This window comes from Homalodisca vitripennis, chromosome 1 (assembly GCF_021130785.1).
Source record: "Homalodisca vitripennis isolate AUS2020 chromosome 1, UT_GWSS_2.1, whole genome shotgun sequence".
Classification (NCBI taxonomy): Eukaryota; Metazoa; Arthropoda; class Insecta; order Hemiptera; family Cicadellidae; genus Homalodisca; species Homalodisca vitripennis.
Window position 1 is genome coordinate 179,436,338 of NC_060207.1, and position 22,791 is coordinate 179,459,128.

The 22,791-nt window shown below is 32.1% G+C and overlaps 1 protein-coding gene across 2 annotated transcripts in view; it reads left to right on the plus strand.

Annotated features, from left to right (window-relative positions):
• Positions 1 to 1,179: 1,179 nt before the first annotated feature.
• LOC124352802 (enolase-phosphatase E1-like) overlaps positions 1,180 to 22,791 on the plus strand; it is a 29,338-nt gene continuing 7,726 nt past the window's right edge. The window contains exons 1-5 of one of the 2 annotated variants that reach the window (XM_046802479.1): positions 1,180 to 1,431; positions 8,811 to 8,912; positions 12,836 to 13,029; positions 15,324 to 15,456; positions 17,964 to 18,087. In XM_046802479.1, coding sequence (XP_046658435.1) covers positions 1,333 to 1,431; positions 8,811 to 8,912; positions 12,836 to 13,029; positions 15,324 to 15,456; positions 17,964 to 18,087 — 652 coding nt within the window. In that variant the 5' untranslated portion in view covers positions 1,180 to 1,332. Of the gene's footprint in view, positions 1,432 to 8,810; positions 8,913 to 12,835; positions 13,030 to 15,323; positions 15,457 to 15,697; positions 15,762 to 17,963; positions 18,088 to 22,791 lie in introns of those variants that run through there. The other variant, XM_046802480.1, reaches the window with a different exon arrangement.

Consider the following 22,791-nt stretch of genomic DNA (forward strand, 5'->3'; position numbering starts at 1 on the left):
AAATCCCCTAACTAGGTGATTAATCAAACCTTGCATAACAGAAAGTAAACATTGGCTTTACTGAATACCAATCCTGTTTCAAAAATTATATTATAATGAATCTTAAGGATAATTGCCTCCATAATATTTAAAGATATTTTTGGTTTCAGACAAAACGCATTATCATTATTTTTGTTCTTTATGTACGGGAGAGTTATCATACATTTCCGGGAAGAATAAACCTTTAACATTTTAAAATTTAAATTTACCAAGCTTGGTGGCTGACAAAAAGGACTCATCATGGGGTACATATAAGGTAAGTAACATAAAGTTCCACAAGGCTTACCACGAACGCTTCCAGCAATCAGTGCAAGCATCGGTAGACAGCCATGCTAGCGACGACAAAAATAGACTCCGAAATACCATTAGTTAACATATATATATATATATATATATATATATATATATATATATATATATATATATATATATATATATATATATATATATAAGTTTATAATATTAATTATAAGTATTAATATTGGTTAATATATAAAAAAAAGCATGTAGAATTTTGAGATTTTTAATTCCAAAGTTAAACACTGAAAACAGTTCTTCACTATTTTAGACTGCCATTCGCTTTGTATTTGAACGATCACATACCTCATATTTAGACAACGGAAAACATTAAAAATATATTTAAAGAAATACTTGTCTCTTAAATTCATCCATATAATCCATTCTAAAAACAATTTTTGGAATCGGATTAGTAGTTGGTAAATTTAATATTGACCATAAATAATCATTTAAGAAACTATCAATTAATCTGAGTACATACATGTATTAGGTTTATCTTTCTTCATTAAAGAATGGAAACAACGAACATATAAGTACCTAGCTATTTTCTGAAAGTGTAAGGTACCTCAACACCATTAGGATCTATAAAATCACATACTTAGAATTCAAAATTTAACCAATTTAATTCATACCAAAAATGTCAAAGGTAACATAAATTTCTGTATAAATACAGTAATAACTAGGTAATAATAACGAAGGTTGAATAAAAGTAATTTAAATTTATCGACTATGAGATTTTGCAGCCCTTCTCCAATTTCGTCTCCACATGATTTTTTTCTATTCTGTTACCTTTTCCGTTTTCTCACCCCTCTCCCCAGACATTTCGTTTTTCTCTGTCTCAGTCCCTTGCTCTTCACCTTCACGTCTGTTCGTGAACCTGAACTCAGCTCGGACGGACTCTATTCATTGCGATCTCCATCTCAGTGAGCCGGCAGGTTGTGTTGTCGGTGTTTAACTGAGACTATTTCAATTTTCAGTCTTTAATTCTAAATCATTATGAGTAGTATTAAACGAGATAATAATTCAATTGTTCTCTCAGCGGTACATATCCTACTTGATATTGAAGGAACTACATCTTCAATTTGTTTTGTTAAGGTGAGAAAAGCAGTTGGTTTCAAGGCAGCCATTCTTGGGTCGTACGTTTGTGTGTAATTCCGCTTTCAATATGTTTCATACAGTTTACAATATTTAAACATAAAGATACATCTTGTTTTGGTTTAACGTATTTGGCAAGTTATCAGTTTTGTTTATACTTGCGGGAAGATCAATATTTTGGTATAATTAACAGTTTAGGTATATCTAAATTGTTCACAATAAATTGATTTCGGCTTCTAGAAGAGAATCGTGTTCTGTATTCCAAAAGTTACACTCAAATTGCACATGATAACATTTGCAACTGTAGATATTATATATTTTATTAACTATATATCAACTTTGTAAAATGAGCCTGCTTTTCCAGTCATTAAAGTAACTGCTTAATTACATTTTGTTTTAGAAAGGGTACATTTTATATTCCTTGGTAGGCTGAAGATTACAAGACTTGTCTATTTGAAAAATTTGTTTAGACATTGCTAATTTAAATAAGTTTGGTTTTTATGTTATAGTCTAATGTCTTAAAATTGGTTATACAGACTTGTAAAGGGGTGAGTGGCAGATATGGACTTTCAGGATATGAAATAGACTGGAACCACAAGTTATTTGTTACTCTTTCTTTGTAGTGTAATTAGATGTTAGTCTGTATTGTTTAACAATTCAGTGTAACATAGTATTGTTACAGCAAATGCTGCTGACTTCTATCGACTCAAAAGCTGTAATTGATGCGTTCTTTATGAACTGAACAGGCTAATCAGTTTCCAGCATTTTCACTAGGTATAGGCCTACCAATTTTCCTTATTGGCACCTGTGATGATCTTTCTTCTAAACAATTTTAACATCGTAACCGTGATGGGTTGCAGTATAATAAGCGGCCAACATGACAATTAAATCATTTTCATTTCTGATTAAAAATAAACTACTAAACAAACCAAATTTTGGTGATAGATAAGTTATTTCATAGCTACTTTACTTTATAGGTATGGTTTAGCTATATTTTTATATCTAAAAAGTAATAATTTAATCATGAGTTAAACATTATGTGTTTAAAAAAGCTACTTGTAAAACTTCTTGTAATTTTAAAGGATGTGCATCTGATAGCTTGTGATAAATTAACAAAGGTCATTGCCATTGTAGTTGCAGTCATTACTTAAATATCACACAAATGATTTCATATAGTTTGAATTAGTTTTAAACAATATTGTTATATATCCTACATTAAAACAGCTTGAATTAAATTGATTTTAAATAACTATTATAATAAGAATGGGTTTTTTTTATTTAATACTTTTAGCTATTTCTAATTGATAATTTGGTGCACTGATTCGGTTGTCATGATGGCCGCTTATACTGCATCCTCGTAATGTTCAAACATCACTGTGGAGTAAAAGATTAAATTAGTTAAAAGTGTTTGTTGATGAGAGTAATTGTGGTATATGATAGTTGTTAAGGCAATCTACTGTCTAGTTGTATTGACATTTAAACCACTGAAGAAAATTTGACTCGAATTCTATTAGTGTACATATAGATTTTTAAATTTTAATTTTTGTCATATTTAATACATTTTTATTTTCTTGGAAGATAAAACAGCCTAGCCAAATTTAAATTTTTTTTAATGATCAGGTGAAACTATAATACGAGATATATCAATACAAGCCTGGGTTGTGACATGGTGTTACCAGCTGTAACGGAAGAACAATTAGTAATAGGATGAATTGATTTAATCCAACAATTGAGCAATCGTTACTGCTCATCTTTAATTTATTTATCTATCTCTCTTTAACTTCACGACTTAAATAACTTGTGTTTAAACTATGAGAAAGAACATGAGCTAAAAATAATAATAAAATAAAAACATCCAGAATAATCTGAACACTGAAGAATTAACGGATGTAAACTACAGTAATGAAGTGAGACGTAATTGCATCACTTCATACTGAGAATCAGCTGATAGGACAAAGTGGCAATGTCGCTTGGTGAGAGGGGAAGTGGGGTGGGTAATTATCATATAAACGGCCGGAGCGGTAAAATACGAGTTTTGCGTTATTAACTTATTGGAATCGTCCTATAGAACAAAAAAAATATAGGGTTTGATGGGGTGAAAATGAGAAATAACGAAGTTCTAAAACATAAAAAATTGGACAACTGTTCACGCGCGCGGAGTAATATTTCCATGTTGTACATCGACGTCGAGCGTCACGTGACCTTTTGTGACCATGATTCAACCTTGTGATGACGTCATCGGAGGGTCGCCATCTTTGCAAACGTAAATGAAAAATAATACTGAAATGAGCAGAATTTTGATCAAAATGAACAATGTTTTTCTTAATTTCGAGCAACAAATTAATTACTTGTTATCGAAATGAGACGAGTGTCTCCGGCCATCAGCGCAGGCTTCGGCAGCTGTCCCGCGCTGATGTCAAATAAAGAAAAACATCCCTCGAGATAGTACCTAACTTATCAGTAAAATATAAAATTGTAGAGGGACTGATCAGAAATATAAATTGAAATGTAATGCAAAGGCAATTATGTAAAGTTAAAAAACTTAATAAATCATGAAAAACTCAAATACAAATATATAAATGGATATTAACAGAGAACAATTACCATTAGTGTGTTGGTGGATATAACTGAGCAGCAGCAACAAAAAAGTGGATTTTTAAAATTGCAACATTTAAAATTTCTTTTCTTACTAATTTTCCTGTCACAACGAAACAACAAAGTCTCCCGGTTTAAAAACAACACGCGACCGCACGACGAACAAATACACTCATTATTAAAAACTCCATGTTCAGTTAAAAAGGAAATAATTTCGTTTCGGTTAAAACGTAAACTCTTTACGTGCCCTACTAAACACTCCAACACACACAATTCACTAGGGTTGGTCAAAGCTAGTGGATGGTTGATTCATGATTGTAACGCACCCACTCAATCCAATCTACTGAACACGATATCTTGTGAAGCACTGACTCTGTCCTGGAGAACTCAGATAACAGATACGTTATCAGGCTGATATCAGTCCCGGCCGCAGATAATATTCAAGTAAACAGATTATCCAGCCACAGCACACAAACTGAACATTAAAACATTAGAAACTTAACCACTTATAAATATACCCCCTAAAATCATGTTATTTGTCATTTGCCCCCCTTAGTACTATATATATTTTTTGTTCAGGAGGGTGAGCAGAATACGTTTATAACGTCAAATTCGTGATTTGCCGCTCCGGCCTTTTATCTTATAGCTACCGTGGCGTGTAGTAACTGCCCAAATGACCAGGCTTGCAATGATGTGTCCTGTGCTATAATAGTTAAAACACTATGCTTATAATCAGCATGTATCATTAGATAAAACGGCACATTGATATCAGCACTGGTTATCGATTTATTTATGGAATAAACATGTACTGTATTCCAGTTTCTTTTCTGAAGTTCATAAATCAATATCTTGACGTATTCTAGAACATTCACATCACCTTGTGGTTGTAATTTACACACAATGAACTCAAAATAAGACAGGTTACAGATATTTCTGTATGCCGTGATTAATTCTACATGCTGTTGTTTTAAGGGTTTTGTGCAGTATTTTTCCAATATTAAAGCTGTCTTTGATCATAATATTGGACTATTCACAAGTTAGTCTGCTAATTCTTATCAGTCCCGCTGGTTAACTTCAACCTCTTTCATATTTTATATGAAGATAAGGTAATCCTTAGAAAGTAAAACTTATGAAAATTGAGTAGCCTATCTTTGTTGTTGAATGATGAAGAAGGTTCTTTATTCATGTATTCTATTTATCCCATCCGAAGGGATTTAGCTACTCACCTGATTTTAGCTTGATTTTTTTTTTAGATACTATATCGAGGGATGTTTTTCTATTCCACTATAGGTACCACTCAAGTCTGCACTCATCCAAGTGAATTTGTTATTGGTAATTTCCCTTGACATCACATTGAATGATTTATCATAAGAAAGTAACAATTTCAGATGCCCCCGGACACCAGTGTGCCTTGAAACCAAACAACACTGCTGGCAGTAAAAGAAAAACTAAATTTAATCTTGGACCATTTTAGCATTCATTTGTTGATTGGTTTTTGCATTGAATAATCAAATGAGGTAATAATAAAAATACACTTTTATTCATCTATGATATTTATTGTGGCAGTTGTAAACTTGCAGGCAGAATAGCAAAAGTCAAAGTTTTGCGTTATTAACCTATTGCTATTGTCTTTCTGAAGAAACAATATAAGGTTTTCAGGGGGTGACAATGACATAACGAAGTTATAGAATATTAAAAGTGGAACTACTTTCTCACAGGGTAATATTTCATTGTTACAACAGGCATTCCTTGGTCATTTTATGATTGTAAGTCAACCTATTTTTGGTTGCTGCTGACATTTTCTGTTACACCTTCTTTGGATACGTAAAATAACATTAATGCTGAAATACCCAAGGGAATTTTGCCACAATAAATGACGTTTTTGTTCATTTAGGCCTTCTAAGAATAAAAGTTCATATTATCCTGCCGCAAGTCCCTTTGGTATCAGTGTGGGCTACAGCAGCACCTTCCCTGTGCTGATAGTGAAATATGAAAAACATCTTCGGATTTACCTATCACTAAAAGATTAAATTCCAGAACATATGCCTCCGGCCATTACTGCTAGCTAGGAAACAACTTGACAAAACAAGCAAGTATTTAAATTCAAAAATAACTTCCTACTATCATCCATGAAAAGTAGTTCCTCTTTTAATGTTTTAAAATTCATTATTTGTCATTTTCATTCCCTATAACCTTGTATTGTTTTGTTCAGGAGCATGATTACAATAGGTTTAATAACGTAAATCTTTACCGGTGTGGATAAAAATAAATTTGAAAATATTGCAAACAAATTGAACTAATCTTTTTACAGACAAATAAATAGTGTAAAAACAAACATAAGTTGAATAAATAAGCAAAACTAATGTAACCATAACTTCCTAATTTCGTACATACTTTCTGTCTACTTACATACCACTTTGTAACTTCTGATCTCACAAAAATAGTGTTTCTCAGTTTAAAAATAACACACTATGAACTCAAATTCAAATTTCCTTTATTTAAAACAGTATACACTGTACAATAGCGTAGATTTTCTATAAAATCTATTAATAAAAGCTATACTAATAAATTGCTATATTACTTATATTTTAGTTTATAACCTTTTTTAATTTTAATAGTTATGTTCATATAGCTAAATATTTATGCTCATTGTTAGCCTTTGTTCTTAAGTTAGAAACTCCACAATACTGAAAGGGTTTTTGGACAAGAGAAGTTTCCATAATCCCTTCCTAAAAGCATCTCCGCTCTCCTGCCTCAGCCGCTCTGGCAATGAATATTGTAAAGTCTGACTCCATTATAAACAAGCTGATTTTCGAAAAACGTGGTTCTTTGGAATTTTAAGATTTAGTTCATTGTGGATGTGTTGCTCATTACAGATGGCAGTGTCAAATAGATAAATATTCTTCCAAACAAAGTTATACATAGAATGTAAATGTTAAGAGATTGCTCTCTCTAAATAGCTCTATGCATGAAAACTGTCTGCTTTTATTGTATATGGTTCTTAATTTTTTTTTTCTTTTGTAATTTAGAGATATTTTGTTTGTCGCCCTGAACAGCGATAAAAGATATGGATGGATAGTTCCATAGGAGGCAGCGAGCAAAGCTTTTCTGTCGACCAGAGAAGAAAAGTGCCTCAGAATTAAAATTCCAGAACTGAATTTTTTACAGACATGTTTGACGTGGGCTCTAAACTGTAGATGCTTGTTGAGAGAAAATTCTATTGGAATTAACATCCATTTCTTATTTATTAAAAACCTATTTGTTTGTTATTATCAACCCTTTAAAACCATATATATATATATATATATATATATATATATATATATATATATTTGTTCATATTATTGTTTGGAGGATGAGCAGAATATGTTAATGTTAAAATTTTAATTGGCTACTCTGGCCGTAAACCTCACTGATACTGTTTGACTCTGTAATATGCGGACTCCATCATGGCTTTACTACACTAAATACTCATGTCTTACTTTCTAAGGACAGCTTGATTGTCATATTAAAATATGATAGAAATGTGGTCCAAAATTACTCATAACTTATGCAAGATATATGTCAGTCTGTACACAAAAAATTTGTTGAGCTGCTTAGAAAATGTGAAGAAAAAATGTAGGGTTATTTTTTTAACCTATGCAGGATTTTTTTGTTAATTTATAATTGTTAATAAATTAGAATTTGTAAAATTATAATAATTATCAAGACAGATTTAGTCCAAATAAATTAATATGTTCAAAATAACTTGTCAGCTGATAGGTCTATTTGTATCATTGTTGAACTGTTATTTTAATATTAAGAAAATAAGATGGATGTATGATTGCACTAAACTTGCAAAAATTCAGTTATTCGTTCCAATTTAAAAACTAAAAATACTATTACATATTTTATATTCCCTATTAAACAGTTATGTTGTAAAATTAATTTTATTTCAAATAGTCACCATTTAAAAATCTGTTTATCAAATTTGGCAAAATGTTTATTTGACAGATCCTGATAACATAGAGTTAAACATGTAAACTGTAATAAAAACAGTGCACATCTTATAATTTCTTATAGACACTTCTAGGGTTAAAATTTTAATATCACGCTGTAAATAAATTTATATAACCATCCTGAATTTACATTTTAAGGAGTGTGAATCTTATTTGGAGTCACTTGATCTATTTATAATTTTTCATTCATTGTTTGCTTTAAAAGAAAATAATAAGGATAAAATAACTTTAAATGAGAAAAACTATAAATCAAATAGAACAAGAATATTGAACAACACAGATATGTAGTAAACACAATAAGTAAACATAAATACAACTCGCATGACAGCACTGCAGCTGTCAGTTTTCCGTTTACAGACTTGATCTAGAGTAATATACAACAAACATAGAGAATGCAGGTTGAATTAAATAAAAATCAACAAAACCTTTTTAGATATGTAAATGAGTTGTTCTTTGCAGAGGATGTTTAAAGTGATCAAAGAATATTTACTTTTTAACAGGTTGCGTAAACAAGCACATAGATATGGGCTGGATATCTGACAGGAACACTATGTGAAGACCCTCCGCAACAGATATCCAACCTGTGCCATTTCTAGGGTTAAATAGTTAACAATTTTGCAGCTTATACAAACACACACATGGCATTGCCATTATTAGCCATGTATCATGTATGACATGACATGCAACATTGTGTTACAGAGCGAAACACAGTAGACAAGTCGGCAATTGAAAAGTTAAATAATTTTATTTGATATAATCAATTAAAGCTTATGCTTGATGTTTTAGGATGTCTTGTTCCCTTATGTTCGAAACCACCTGGAGGAATACTTGGATAAGAATTGGGATATATCTCATGTTCAAGAAATTGTTCAAAACTTGAAGGCACAGGTGAGTAGTCAGTAATTTTATTATGTTAAATGTAAATAAATGGTTGCTCTTATCTAACACTTTATTCGACTGCAATTATTGTATCATCTCTCAATATTTTATCTACAACATTATTCAACTCCCAACTATTGAGTCATCTGTCAATCAATACATTTTTTTAAATTTACACATTCATTAAGAATTGTTACATTACAGCAAAACTTTTGGACTCAGGCTCCCTTTAGGTCTGTATTACTTTCTGCGGCACCCCACCCCTCAGCTCATCGCAATAGTCTATAAAGAATAACAATAAAGTATTGTGACTTAATAATTCACATTGGTAAATTATTTGCCTGTATGATTACTGTAAATTAGCCATCATAAAAATGTTAAGTAAAAACCATGTTTTTAATTAATTATGTACTGTTCAATATTGCTGATTTAAAAAAGAACAATATTATTGTATAATTGTTAGACTTGGAGTAGTAAAAGTAAATATATAGAGGGAAGTAAGTAAAATACAAAATGTTTGCCATTTTCAATATTGTCATAATAATTCAATGATTGCTTCATAAAAGTTATAGTTTAGCTAGTCGGATTATATCTACTCAAATTCATCACAGTTCATAATATTCGTTTAAGTTTCACACAAGGCAATCGGACATATATGCTTAAAGACTATGTGAATAATGAGACTTTTTCCTTTAATTAGTAGCCTACATCAAAACTGGACTCGTGTTCGAAACTGTAAGACACACTTCTTTTTCAATTATTAGGTTTGGTCTTATTTTGATTTGAAAAGCTCGCATCAAAAAGGTATAAAGTATCAAAGGTTATCAACACAAGCAACGCTTTAACACTTTCCTGGCAATTTGTGGGTTCACTTTTTTTAGACGTTACACCAAAACTCTAGCAAATAATTTGATTTTAATCCAGTCTTTAACAAAGTATCTGTTTGGAATTCAACCAGTTGTTCACTCTCTTCAAAGTCTAGATGCATTTCTTTGCTAAATCGATTTCATACCCACATTATAGAGTTGTCATCGTTAATAGGGAGATATTCTTCAAAATACACTCAGTTTGGAAAGATTTTTCTTCAATACACTGTTTCAAGGCGGAACTACGATTCACCTTGAACCATGATAGTCTTCAGCAAATTGAGTTTCTTTTTAAACCCTTCCACTGTGTCAGATAGGCTTAAGACGTCTGTTGTTTTCGTGCATTACTTACTTTGTATGTTCATCTTTTCAAACAATTCAATAAAAAACCATCTTCAACAGAACGTTGTTATCAATAAATTTATAGGCATTGATATGGTTTTTATCCTTCTGGTAAGTATATATTTCGTGTCTCAGCTCAAACATTCTAGAAAGGGGGTTACCAATAGACAACCAACAATAACTACTGTAGAATAAAACATGAGCGGTTAGATCCCATGTTCTTGAATATTTGTTCAAACAAATTTTATTTTTAGGAGTGTTTTTTAATATAGTTGATTGAACTGATAACAATGTTTAATATAGTTGATTGAACTGATAACAATGTGAAGTATATCATGCAGTTCCTTAACCCTAGAGCTGGTATGAAATGAATTTTCGTCGCCAAAGTAGACATGTACAGTTATTGAAATTGTAGGCAATTAAGGTGATATAAATGATTTTTATTTGATATATTCTGGAAGAGCAATAACTATAGTACCGATTTACTGTTCTTACTTCGATTATTGTCTTCTTTGTTTACCGTAAAACATTGTTTTTTTTTTTTTTGGACAGCTGACGTGAACGTAGTACAGGTCAACCACATTGTTGTGAAACTGTAAACAAGTGCCGGGTTTTGTGTTTGAGGTTACGAATCCAATAGTATTTGGTGTTATTATTGTTTTTTTAGCTTTCTTAGGTTATAGTTTTAGTTGTCCAGTATGGGTGAAAACTTTAGAGACCGATCAAATGATCTTAGAGAGCTCGCAGGGCGGGATCTAGTGACGCTGAGTGAAAAATGAAACTTTGTATATATTGTACATAGGTAAATAAGGTAAGATTAAAATGTATTATTTTATTTTATTTTTGTTTTAACTGTCATACTTATATAAGTATAAATGCAGTCAAGAGATTACGTTTACACATGAACAATAATATTTAAATATGGGTGCTTTTTCATACAAAGCCCTGTAACACATACGTTTTGAGGTAAAAGTTACAATAATTATATATTTTTGGAATCAGGACGAAATTTCGAATAAGTTATACATTTACGGTTTTGATGTAAAGTTTATTGCTAAGCAGTTACACAACAGAATATTTACAAAAAGAAAAATTTCAAAAAAACATTTTTCTTACATTTTGTAAAAAAAAAATAAAAATATGTTTCCATGGAAACGATAAGATATTCTTATTATAATGCTCTCCATATAGTTGTGAATACATTGACATATAATAGTTTATATTTGGACTAACAGTTATGAAATGTGATACAATAAGAAACGTCTGCGAGGCTGTTAAAATAGAGCCGCCAGTACAGAGTGACACCATTGCCAGTTCTAGGGTTAATGAGATGTTCTAGGGGCTCATGCTTCTGTATGAATCATGCAATAGGTCCAAATCACAATGATCGATTTTGCTCGGAACAAAGCTAGAAGCCCCCTTTTCAGCCCGCCATTTAAGGAGAGTGTGACTCCCTATCTTCCGTAATGTTAACTTTATGCCATTTATCTCTGGAACCACCCATTTGATAATCATGATCTCAACCACCCAGTGAGAATACGCATCATTATTTTTTCTAAGCTCTGCTGACCTGTTACCTTCAAAACACTTTCACGGAAATCCACCAGTAAGTCGTCAAACTTACTCTCAAGCCACAGCTCGTACTGATATCTCACATCAGTTTGCAAGCCTTGTCATAGAAATTAAAATATGTTCTCTCCATTAATTACTTAAATAAATCAATTGCTTCAAGTCCAATACAGCCTGTTAAATAGGTTTGTGGCTATTTTATACCTTCCAGTCCTTCAACGGAATGTTAATGGGGTTTCTGCTAACCTAGAATATGTTTTACTCGTCAAATTATGGAAACATAACATTATGCAACCAAAAAATATTGTTATGAATAAAAAGACCAAGTTTTTAACGTGCCGTGCATCCATCAATAATGACAGATTGATAATTGTGGAAAAACATAGACATATTTTTGTCTCAAGATTTGTTGAAAGTGCAAAAAGTGAACATATTAAGCAATTTGTTAATGCAGGTGTTAAAGGTAATTACAAAGTAATCAAATTGAAAAGTAGGTATCCAGGGTATAGTTCTTTTAAAGTGGGTGTTCCATTGTCACTGTGAAACACAATGTATGATGAAGATTTCTGGCCTACAGGGACTTATGTAAGTCGTTTTAAATATTTACGTAAAGGTTTTGAGGAAAAAGAATCTCACCCGGCTTCTTTTTTGGAAAACAAACAGGTAATTTGCTCAAAATACGTAAATTGTGGTCCTAGTGTTGTAGCTAATATATCTTGTAAAATTAAACTTTTACATATTAATCTTCAATTAATAATACAGTATTCCATAGGAGACATTTTACATTAAGTTTTTTATTGTTATTTGTGGATTGTTACTGGTTATTATTTTTTTTTCCAATATTAATGCAATATATATTGTTTTTTCCATATTACAGAAAATGATTCATGTGTCAAAACTTTTGTGTTAGTATTGATTAGTATTTAGTATAAAATTATAGTTTTAGTACAATAACTGTAACTATCTTTAAGAAAAAACATGACTGACATGTGTACTGAAAAGTTGTGTCGGAATAAATTATATGATTTGTTTCTTATGCTGATGTCTCAATTATCTGATAAATAGTCAGAATAAAGTTGTATTTTATTTTATTATTTTGCTACTTTTGTAAGTTTTGTGCTTATAATAGATTTTCTAACTAGTACTTTTTTCCAGGCCAAAGATGATGAAGAGAAGAAAGTTGAAGGTGTGATTGCCATTCCCGACTCTCAAGACAAAACGACTGTACTGCAAGCAGTCGTCAACAATGTTAAGTGGCAGATGGACAATGACAGAAAAACCAAATGTTTGAAAGACCTGCAGGGATTAATTATGGAGGAAGGTTATAAGAAAGGAGAGTTGAAAGGACAGTAAGTAGCTATGAAGTTATGATTACTGCTGTATTTTCCTTGTAGTCATGTCAATATTTTCTTCATATAAGTGGTTTATCGTAATATAATAATGATTTTTGTTGTAATAATTAAAAAATATAGCAAGTAAACAGTTATTTATAGTAAACAAGATACTGAAGGTAGAAAAAATACTGCACATTAACACATTTGTCCCAGTGGCATCGTACGCATGTCACACCATTAGTGCCAAGCTACCAAATATTTACTGTTAAATTAAAAATGGTAATTAATCCTGTGTTGTGTTTGTTTAGATTATTAAGAGTACCAAATCAACTTTTGTTTCCGGAGATTAATCTTCAATGAATTGATATTTTTTTATGTTTAACACTAGAGTGTCAGCCGTTCTGATTATTTTTCAGACGTTCTGATTATTTTACCTAGTTCCCACCAGTCTCACAGGTTTCTATTATTATGAGCTAAATGTTTCACTATTATTATTTGGAAAGATGAAAGAGTTTAAGATTGTGACAAGTCAACGCCATTAGTACTGATGACGCCATGGTGGTGTCAGATTACTTTATATAAAAAGTGTTTGTTTTTCTTGTAATCAGTTATATTCCCTAATTATAATGCTAAATAGATAGTAGAGGCTTAAAAAACTTAATTTGACAGTTCTAATGCTATACCCTAAAGTAGGGGCGCGGGTGTGAACATGTTAACGAATAATAGTAATTAACTCTTAATACAACTCCTGCATAAAACATTGCAAAAAGGACGAGATTGGTAATGTATTGTCCACCTCATCTGGTGTGAAGGTAACATACTGCCTGCCTACATAGTACTCAGTAATTTGTGTAATTTTATTGGTATACATTTGTACTTATTTGTAGAATCTATATAATGTCCGATGTTATTCCTTGCAGTCGACTCTTGATATCAACTTGTTATTGGGGGACAAAAATTGTAGCTTATGTGGGATTTCTTACTGTAATAAGAAGCAATAAAATCACTGAACAATTTCAAAATGTCCAATGTTGAATTTTACCGTAGGAAACAATAATTAGAAGTTAAGAGGTGGTGTCAAAACTAGAGAGTATTGGTGGGGATGGAATGTCTTAATCCAGTTGGTGTGGTTTTTGCTGTTTGGTATATGCGTAATTAATGTTCATTATTTATTCGTGACTTTAAGACACCCAGACTTGAACAATCCCTTTAGTCTTTTAGGCTACACTTTGATATGAAATTTGCTTCCAGGACTATCGTACAAAATTCAATTTCTGACTAAATTAGTATTTTTATTTATTTTATGCTAATAACGGCAGTAAATATTATAACAATTCTTCAGCTAAGTATAAGTTAACTTTATTTTGTGCTTCAGGTATACAAATACGTTAAGTTTGTTAACCCTCCGGGTGATACATGTTTTTACCCATGGTGATGGGTATATTTTGATTAAATGTGCGCATGTTAATAAAACATTTTTTAAACAACAAAAACTGTATTGTAATATATTGTGTTACATATCATTTTATTCTGTACATTCTAAGAAATCAGAAAATAATACTATAAGTGAACTTACGCTATTATGATGATCCATTGTACTCTGCTGAATGTTCAGATTTACTTTTGCAAAAAAGTTTTTTCAAATTCTCACAACCAGAACCTTATTGTACAAATAAAAATTAAAAATCTGAAATAGCCATTTTGTTCACTTTTTTATGTACATTCAGAAAAACTACACATGTATGGCTCAATTCATAAAAAAACTCAATCTATATATACAATAATGAAACTATGTACACCTCTTTTTCTGAACAAACTTCACTCGGAATCACTGTTGGGCCTCATCCTCTTCCTCCCAGGCTTTAGGGGCCTTGGGTAGTGATCTAAATATGGAAAACACTCCTTGTGAATACCACAATTACACTGAGGACACCAATATCTGCTTCTTTTGGAGGTTGTTGGACCACAAACAGCACAAAGGCGCAAGGCGACTTCCCTCAAGATGAGCAATTTTGTGGCCTGTATCACCACCTGGTCCTGGCTGGATTCTTTGGGGAACATTGTCTTGACAGTTTACCAGATCATGTACTATTTCTACTAAAAAATCATACCTTGAAACTGGTCTATGTATCCACAACCCAAGCAAATGCATGATGATACAAATGATTGCCTTCCTACAGGAAAAATAATACAATGGCGGTTTGCTTATGATACATAATTTATAAATATCATGCCTAGTAAATTTATTTTCTACAAGTTTGATATGCACCTACTATTTTGAAGTCTCAGATTTTTTTATTGTTTTGCAGTCTTTATGATGATGTTGAGCCAAGCCTCAAGTCGTGGACTGAAGATAATCGCTCTGTCTATATCTACTCCTCAGGCAGTGTTAATGCACAAAAACTCCTTTTTGGTCACTCGGAGAAAGGTGACTTGTTGCCAGTAAGTACATTAATAATGTAAATAATTGGGTTCATGTATTTATTTTGTTAACTGTATTTTATTTTCAATCCTATATTTGGTGCCATAGTGAATATTTAAAATAGCCATCCTACGTAGTGCAAATTACAAGTCTTCTTTAAAGTATTACCAATTTTGTGTCCTGCACACATGTGTTATATAATTTGTTTATACGAAACATATTTTTGCAATAGTAATGTGTAAAATGTTTTTTGTTTTGAAGGTTGTGCTCTGAGTTTCTCACTTCAACATCCTTCTCGGAATGCTAATTTAAAATTTTTATTCAGGTACACACAATGTTTTAGAAAAAATAATATGTGCTTATTTTGTAGTAGGCCTAGTAAGTATTAAGTAATTAGTAGGAATAATTTTACTACAATTTTAAGAACGTTAAAAAAGCGTGAAGTTAAAACATAATTTTCCTATTTCCAGAAAAGATGTATAACCTTGAAAATGTTGTTATATTGACAATAAAATATACTTTTTAATTGTTCTTATAGAGAAACCTATCTAGAAGCATGTTTGTTCCTAAAAGCTAAATATTTTAGTAGGAGCTAGTGATTTATTAAATTTTCACCTTAGTTGCAACACTTTTGTTTGATTTGTCTTAGACCATGCATATGTTTTAAATTGTATTAACAAAACAACTATTTTTTTGTAAAAGTGCAATTAACCATGTCCATGTGAATTTTAAAAGTAATTATGCTATAATAGTGAAATATTTTGTCTTACTATTTTGTTACATTGGGTTTTGGTGAAGCAGATGGTTGTAATTTAGAAAGGATAGTAATGCTTTTCCTTAAATTAAATTATTTTTTATAGCCCTTAAAGCTTTGAAGAAAATTGGACCTTGGATACAATTAGTGTACATTTAACCCTTTGAGTGCCGCATATCAGACGTGGTAAAGACCTCGCAAATTGCCTCCGTTTTTAGGCGATATTTAATATAGTACATAGTTCTTATATAAATATCAGAGTAACCATATAGCTCCATTTGATATCAATTAATGCTGTTTTTCTCTTCTTACTCGTAGGTCTTTGGAGTTAAAATTAACTATAAATTTGGGTTTGTCAACCGACAAATTCGTCAGATGCGAATTATGCCTTTAGCTAGTAACTCTGTTTCTTTCCGTAATTGTATTTTGATGTAAAAACAAATCGTAAGACAGGGTAATATTTACATTTATTAGTGTAATAGTATCAATATTGATATTTGGATGTTGCCGTAGTAATGAGGTTTGTTTTTGTTTTATTGCTTTCAGTATTAGTGCCAAGCGCATAAAAATTTGTTTATTGTTAATATTAGTTTATTGCAGAAAATGTAATATTATACGTGTATTTTGTTTATAATTTCATGCCATTTCTTGTGTTATAGCTCAAACAATTAAAAATAATTATACATATGGACAATTTAAAATAAAACTCAGAAGTTTTTAAAAAGTAAAAGAAAATCATACTAACACTTGTCAAAAATATACTGTATTTTATTTTAACAAAATAAAGTTTATTATATTCTTCATTTTATCACAACAAAATTATGAAAATCTATACGTTTTTATTCAACAATAACTTTTTCCCTGAAAAGCTTTTTTTTTTTGTTCTCTTAGGACAAGAAGCTTATAAATTGCACTTAGTTCTGTAAGAACCTTTGCGCTGCTTCCGGAGTGATAGGATATTCAGGATGGGTAAGGTTAGGGAGTAGGGGCCGCCTCCTATCGAGATCCATGAGGAAGAATTAGGGCACTACATCTCAAAGTCATTCCGGAAGAAGGGGAGGCCAGCTCTGAACCAGCCTCTCCAGTCAAAGTAGGCAGGGGGTGGCACACCCTTGTTGAGGTTAACAAGAGCCTCTGAGGTAAGGGAACAAAACCCACCAACTCCAACAGTCATCTTCCACAGTGGACTAGACCTTCCACAGTGGACTAGACCTATCGAATTGCCCATGAACCCCAGAATCTCAACATTTGCGGTTAGTGATGTGCTGCTACTGGACATCCATTAGGTTGCCCAGATTGAAGTGGCACATCGGTTTTTGCTGTGCCCAGTGGTGGGTTCAACTGGTAGGTATACACCAGCCAGAAGTGATCCCTGCTGGGTACCCTGAAAAGCTTGGAAATATACAAAAATCGAGCTGGCCATTTAAGGATCATGTAGCAAAATATTTATAGCACTCAAAGGGATAAAGATAAAAAATTCTATAAACCAAAACAAATTTTTTAATAGCCCAACTAGTATTGATAGTTGGGTCCATATGCTAACCGCATGCCAAGCCACACATCAATACTTAAGTTATTTTATTGTAATGAAGATCTAAAATGGATACTATCTGATTATTATAAACATCAATGATGAAGACATTGAAAAATGTGCTGATTACATAATTTTCAAAGATGTTGTTTAGTGTAATAATCCATATGTAATTGTTTTTGAATGGGTGAAAGAAATGTAGATTTATTTTGTTTTAATTTAATATTTTTCCTTTGTTTCAGTTGATAAAAGGACACTTTGATACAGCTGTTGGAATGAAAGGGGATGCAGCAAGTTATAAGAAGATTTTGACAGAAATTTCCTGTAATGCAACTGATGTGGCTTTCTTTACAGATGTCCCTACTGGTAATTAAATAACTTTTAATATTAATATTTTGAGAAATGATGAATATGAATGTTCTTCAGGTTATAGGGATTACAAGATATAATTTTTCAACAGTAGTTTGGCTAAAACCTTTACTTTTTTTGAATATTGGAAATGAAAATAGTATAATTAACGTAAGTAAAAAAGATGTACCAAGAATAATTTTAATAAAAGTAGATAGATATTTTGTGTGATGATAACATAATATTCTTTACTTAGACATTTTTATACCAACACACATATTGATGAAAAAAATTGGTGCTCTTTGTTTCTTTTCCACTGAGCAGCAGACACCTGTGTAAAGACGCAGCAGATACATGAGTGTGCAGAAATATAGGTTTATAAAAGAACTGTGAGGTAAATATTATTTACAAAACTACAGAAATGTGTGTACTGCTGATCAGGTGTCATCCGCAAATGGACTTATTTTGATGCACGTATTAAACACCATCTCAAATCTCATTTCCTATTTTCGTGTGGGTTACTATAGTGATGCAGGATCCCCACCATACCCTGATAAAGGGGTGAATTTGGTTTACTATGAAAAAACTCTTCAATAACCTTTGACTTAAGTTACGAACTGTGAAAATCTCTACAGCTTACCATGAAATGAATCAACGTGTCGTAAGGCCCGGTTCACACAAGCAAGAATTGCATACGCCTAATCGTGGCGACTCGCAACGATCCTTTGGGGCTGTCTCAAAATGGGTTCACACTGAACATGGAGAAGGTGGAGGTTGCATCCGGGCATGAGAATGAGTAGAATGGTATTACAGTCACCTTCTTCCAGAGTGGCGTATGCCCTTCTCTCACTAAGTAGATCAATGTCTTTTCAGGTTATAGGTCTGATCACGGGACCTGGTCACCTGAGGAAGCATCTTCACAGAGTCAGCATCCTTCAGGAGGATCTGCTCTGTAGAATGTGTGATGAGCAGGATGAAACTGCCAAACACTTGCTCTTTGACTGTCCTACAATAGTATGCAGTATGCCATCTTTGGTAGTTTGGACAAGGGTGGTGAATTTCCCCAGGAGGACCTGATAGGTTGTTTTCGGCGGTTTGTGGAACTGCTGAAATCATAGACTGGTAGGCCTCATGGTGTGCATCCGGGGTGCGCAATATGCCCTTATGGCTTAAGTGCATGGCAGTAGGCCGCCCCATAGAAGAAGTAGAAGTAAAAATTTTTTGCTTATGCAAAAACATGTTTATGCTTAACATAAGCAAACATTTTTCCTACGTTTACCACGTCCAACTTGAATGGCAGATAATTCGGTTGTTACAGATTGCTGTGATCTCGCTCACAAAATGCGTTCTGCACATGAGTAAGATAGTGGCAATCTGGCACAGCTGAATTGCATAATTAACAATATCCACACATGCGCTATCAGTCTGGCATTATTTGTTGCACTCAAGATATCCATGTGCTCACTAGTGTGAACCGCTCCATTTGATTTAATGCACTATTTAGGCAGATTTTACACAGGCCACAAAAACCCAATGCCACACCAAACACAGCCTTTTGCGGTCTATTGTCTATTGTCCACAAACCACTGACTGCCTGTATATGTTAAACAATGTTGCAAAAGTTTAATTTAAATCAATAAAATTGTGTTAATCATTAAGGGATTACAACATTTTACATCATTAACTAAAAAAATTAGATAAAAAACTATCAGAAACCTACAGCAGCAAAAAATACACTAAAAAACATAAAAAGATTACACTTGTGGAGTGGCCCAGGATTTGGCACTTTTGGCTCCTGTTGCCAGGTTTTGCGCTCAACTCAACTTAAATACAGGTGTCTTTAGTTTCAGTTCTGATGTTATTAACATAGTTTATGTTTAAAATGTGTGACACTTGAAGTAAAGTGTAGATCTTTGTTGTGGAATCAAGAACCAAGTTAATATTGCATACTTGTATATTGAATGATTATATGGTAATAATTGTACTAATAAAAATTGTCATCTTTCCTAAGCTCTGAGTGCAGTAGCAGTGCTCTCAAGATGGGATGAACCCTTAGTTGAAAGCCTTCAAAATAGTTATGGGAATGTTAAGGTTCTTCATGTATTTGCTAATATGTCCTACTCTAGTTTTGAATTAGCCCAAGTATTGTATGAAAAAAATTACATTTTACAGATACAATAAATAGAGGTCATAAAGAACTTCCAGAAAGAATTTAAAGTAAGATAAAATTGAAGAAGGAAAATTAATGCATTTAGAAAGATGATAAAATTAATCTAGTGCAATAGAAAGATAAGAGGGAACTACTCATGATTAGCAAACATTATAACAACTTTATCGAAGTAGTGGTAAGAACTGGTAAAGCAGGAGCACATAAAACAACTGTGAAACAACCATCAGTAGATACAATGAAAATACAGTATAGGTTGGGTAGATCTAACGTATCGATATGCAGCATCATATTCATTCACCAGAAGATATTAAAATAATAATAAAATTAAGTATTTTTGACTTCTGGAAATTGGAATAGTCAATTCATTTATTTGATTTAATTTGAATAGAATTAGAAGAAGAAGAAAAAGTGCTTTATTTGTACAATAAACAAAAACAAAATATTACCCTCACTAATCTTAATAGGAACTAGCTTTAGCTCTCTAAAAAAATAAGTATTTATTTATCCTAAGTAAGGAACAAAAATTTGCACTAAATACAATGGTCATTTCGACCGTCTGTCTGGTTGGCACTTCTGTACACTTCTTATAACTACAATTAATACAAAAAATGTAATTAACCAAAACTATAGACATTTTAAGTTTGGCGATTCAAATAAGGTTCAAAATATCAGAAAAAAGAATAGGAAAATGTAATATTTCACGCGCGCGCGCGCGCTCACACATACACACACAATAATATAATATTTGTTTTTATTTTATTTTGGGATCCTTACAGCTGTCATATAAAAGTTTTTCATCTATATTTTAATATTTAAAAATTAATTTCATAGACTAAATCCCACCGCATTTTCCACGCATCTCTCATATATTTTCCAACTTGAAGAATTCTTTTTCGCTTAGCATGTTACTCCCAAACCACTTTCTCCGAATCGTTGCCAGAATAGGACAAATACTCACAAAGTGAAAGACCGTCTCATACTCATTCCGGTTACACAAAGAACATACGTGATTTTTATCAGGAAACCAAGGTTTGTAATTTAAATCAATCAGGCCTGCCCACGCCTTAATTGCCCAAGACATAATATTCATATCATAACAATCTTTCAGGAATGTCTCATCTCCAAGGTCAAGTTTTATTGTTAAATAATGTGGATGATAGACAGACGTACAAGCACGGCCTGTACGTTCCACTCGCCAGCCTGTTCGCATCGCCTCAACCACTCTAGACAATTGGCCCACCAACTCAACGCTGTTGTCAACATTAAAATTTACCTCAATTCCACACTTACTTCCTAAGCTCTTCCACTCCCTGAACCAGAATATTTTTTGAATAGAATTAATCCAAGCATGAAGAAAATTAGCCACAAAAAGTACAGAACGTTGTTGATAAGGCAGCTAGTAGTTGTGATAAGGAATTAAAAAAGAGGAAAACAAGCATTCTTTAATGAACACCAATGCCTAAATGGCAAACTACACCTTATTTATGAGCTGGACAGAGGAAAGAAGAAAGATAGTTGCGCTGTGTGCGACGACAACAGATTTTACACGTACTTACTATTTAGACATTTAAAATGAAAGATACATGAGGAGGAAGACTAGACCTGGGCCCTAAGCGTGACCTACTGAGTGCTGAAACATCGTTTACCAGGAAAATTGCGAGTAAAAAACTCTAATATTTTAGGCCACTCCCAGTGGCCTATACAGACTGTTAAGGGTTAAATAATTTATGTAGTCTTGTTATTTTATATAGTTCAAAGATTTATATCACGTCACAAATTAGCACATCAAAAGTATAGTGAAAGGTAAATTGTCCAAAGAGAAACAGATCTTAATTAAACAGTGCTAAAAAGTGAATAACGATTATTATGCTACAATGATACTAGCAATAAAACTGACTATTTCGTGCACCAGGTCAATAAAATTGAACTCAATTTTGTGGTCAACTGATATAAAAAAACAAAAATTAACAGATACAAGCTTTGAATTTAACAGGACAACTATTATTGCTGTTATGTTAAACAATGTTGCAAAAGTTTAATTTAAATCAATAAAATTGTGTTAATCATTAAGGGATTACAACATTTTACATTATTAATTAAAAAAAAAAAATAGATAAATAACTATCAGAAACCTACAGCAGCAAAAAATACACTAAAAAACATAAAAAGATTACATGTTTACAACATGCAGAATTATAACCTTTAAAACAGCTTAACATCAAATTAGAGCATCCATATCAAACTCCCAAAACTCTTGTAACATGTTGAAGGCTTCTCCTACCAGCTATTTCTGTAGGAACTTTTTACTATAGATGTTTTTAATAGATAAAGGTAACTTATGGTAAATGTTAGAACCCAAATATTGAGGTTACTGTTCATACACCTACACAATTTACACAATCAGTGAATTCATTAAACATGCAAATAGCTGCAACAACTATTAAAAACTTACAAGGAACTAAAGACAATTTATTTCCATTACATTGTATTGATTTTCATTTATATTATTTTGTATTTGACACCTGTTCTAAACTTGTTGTTTATGAATAAAG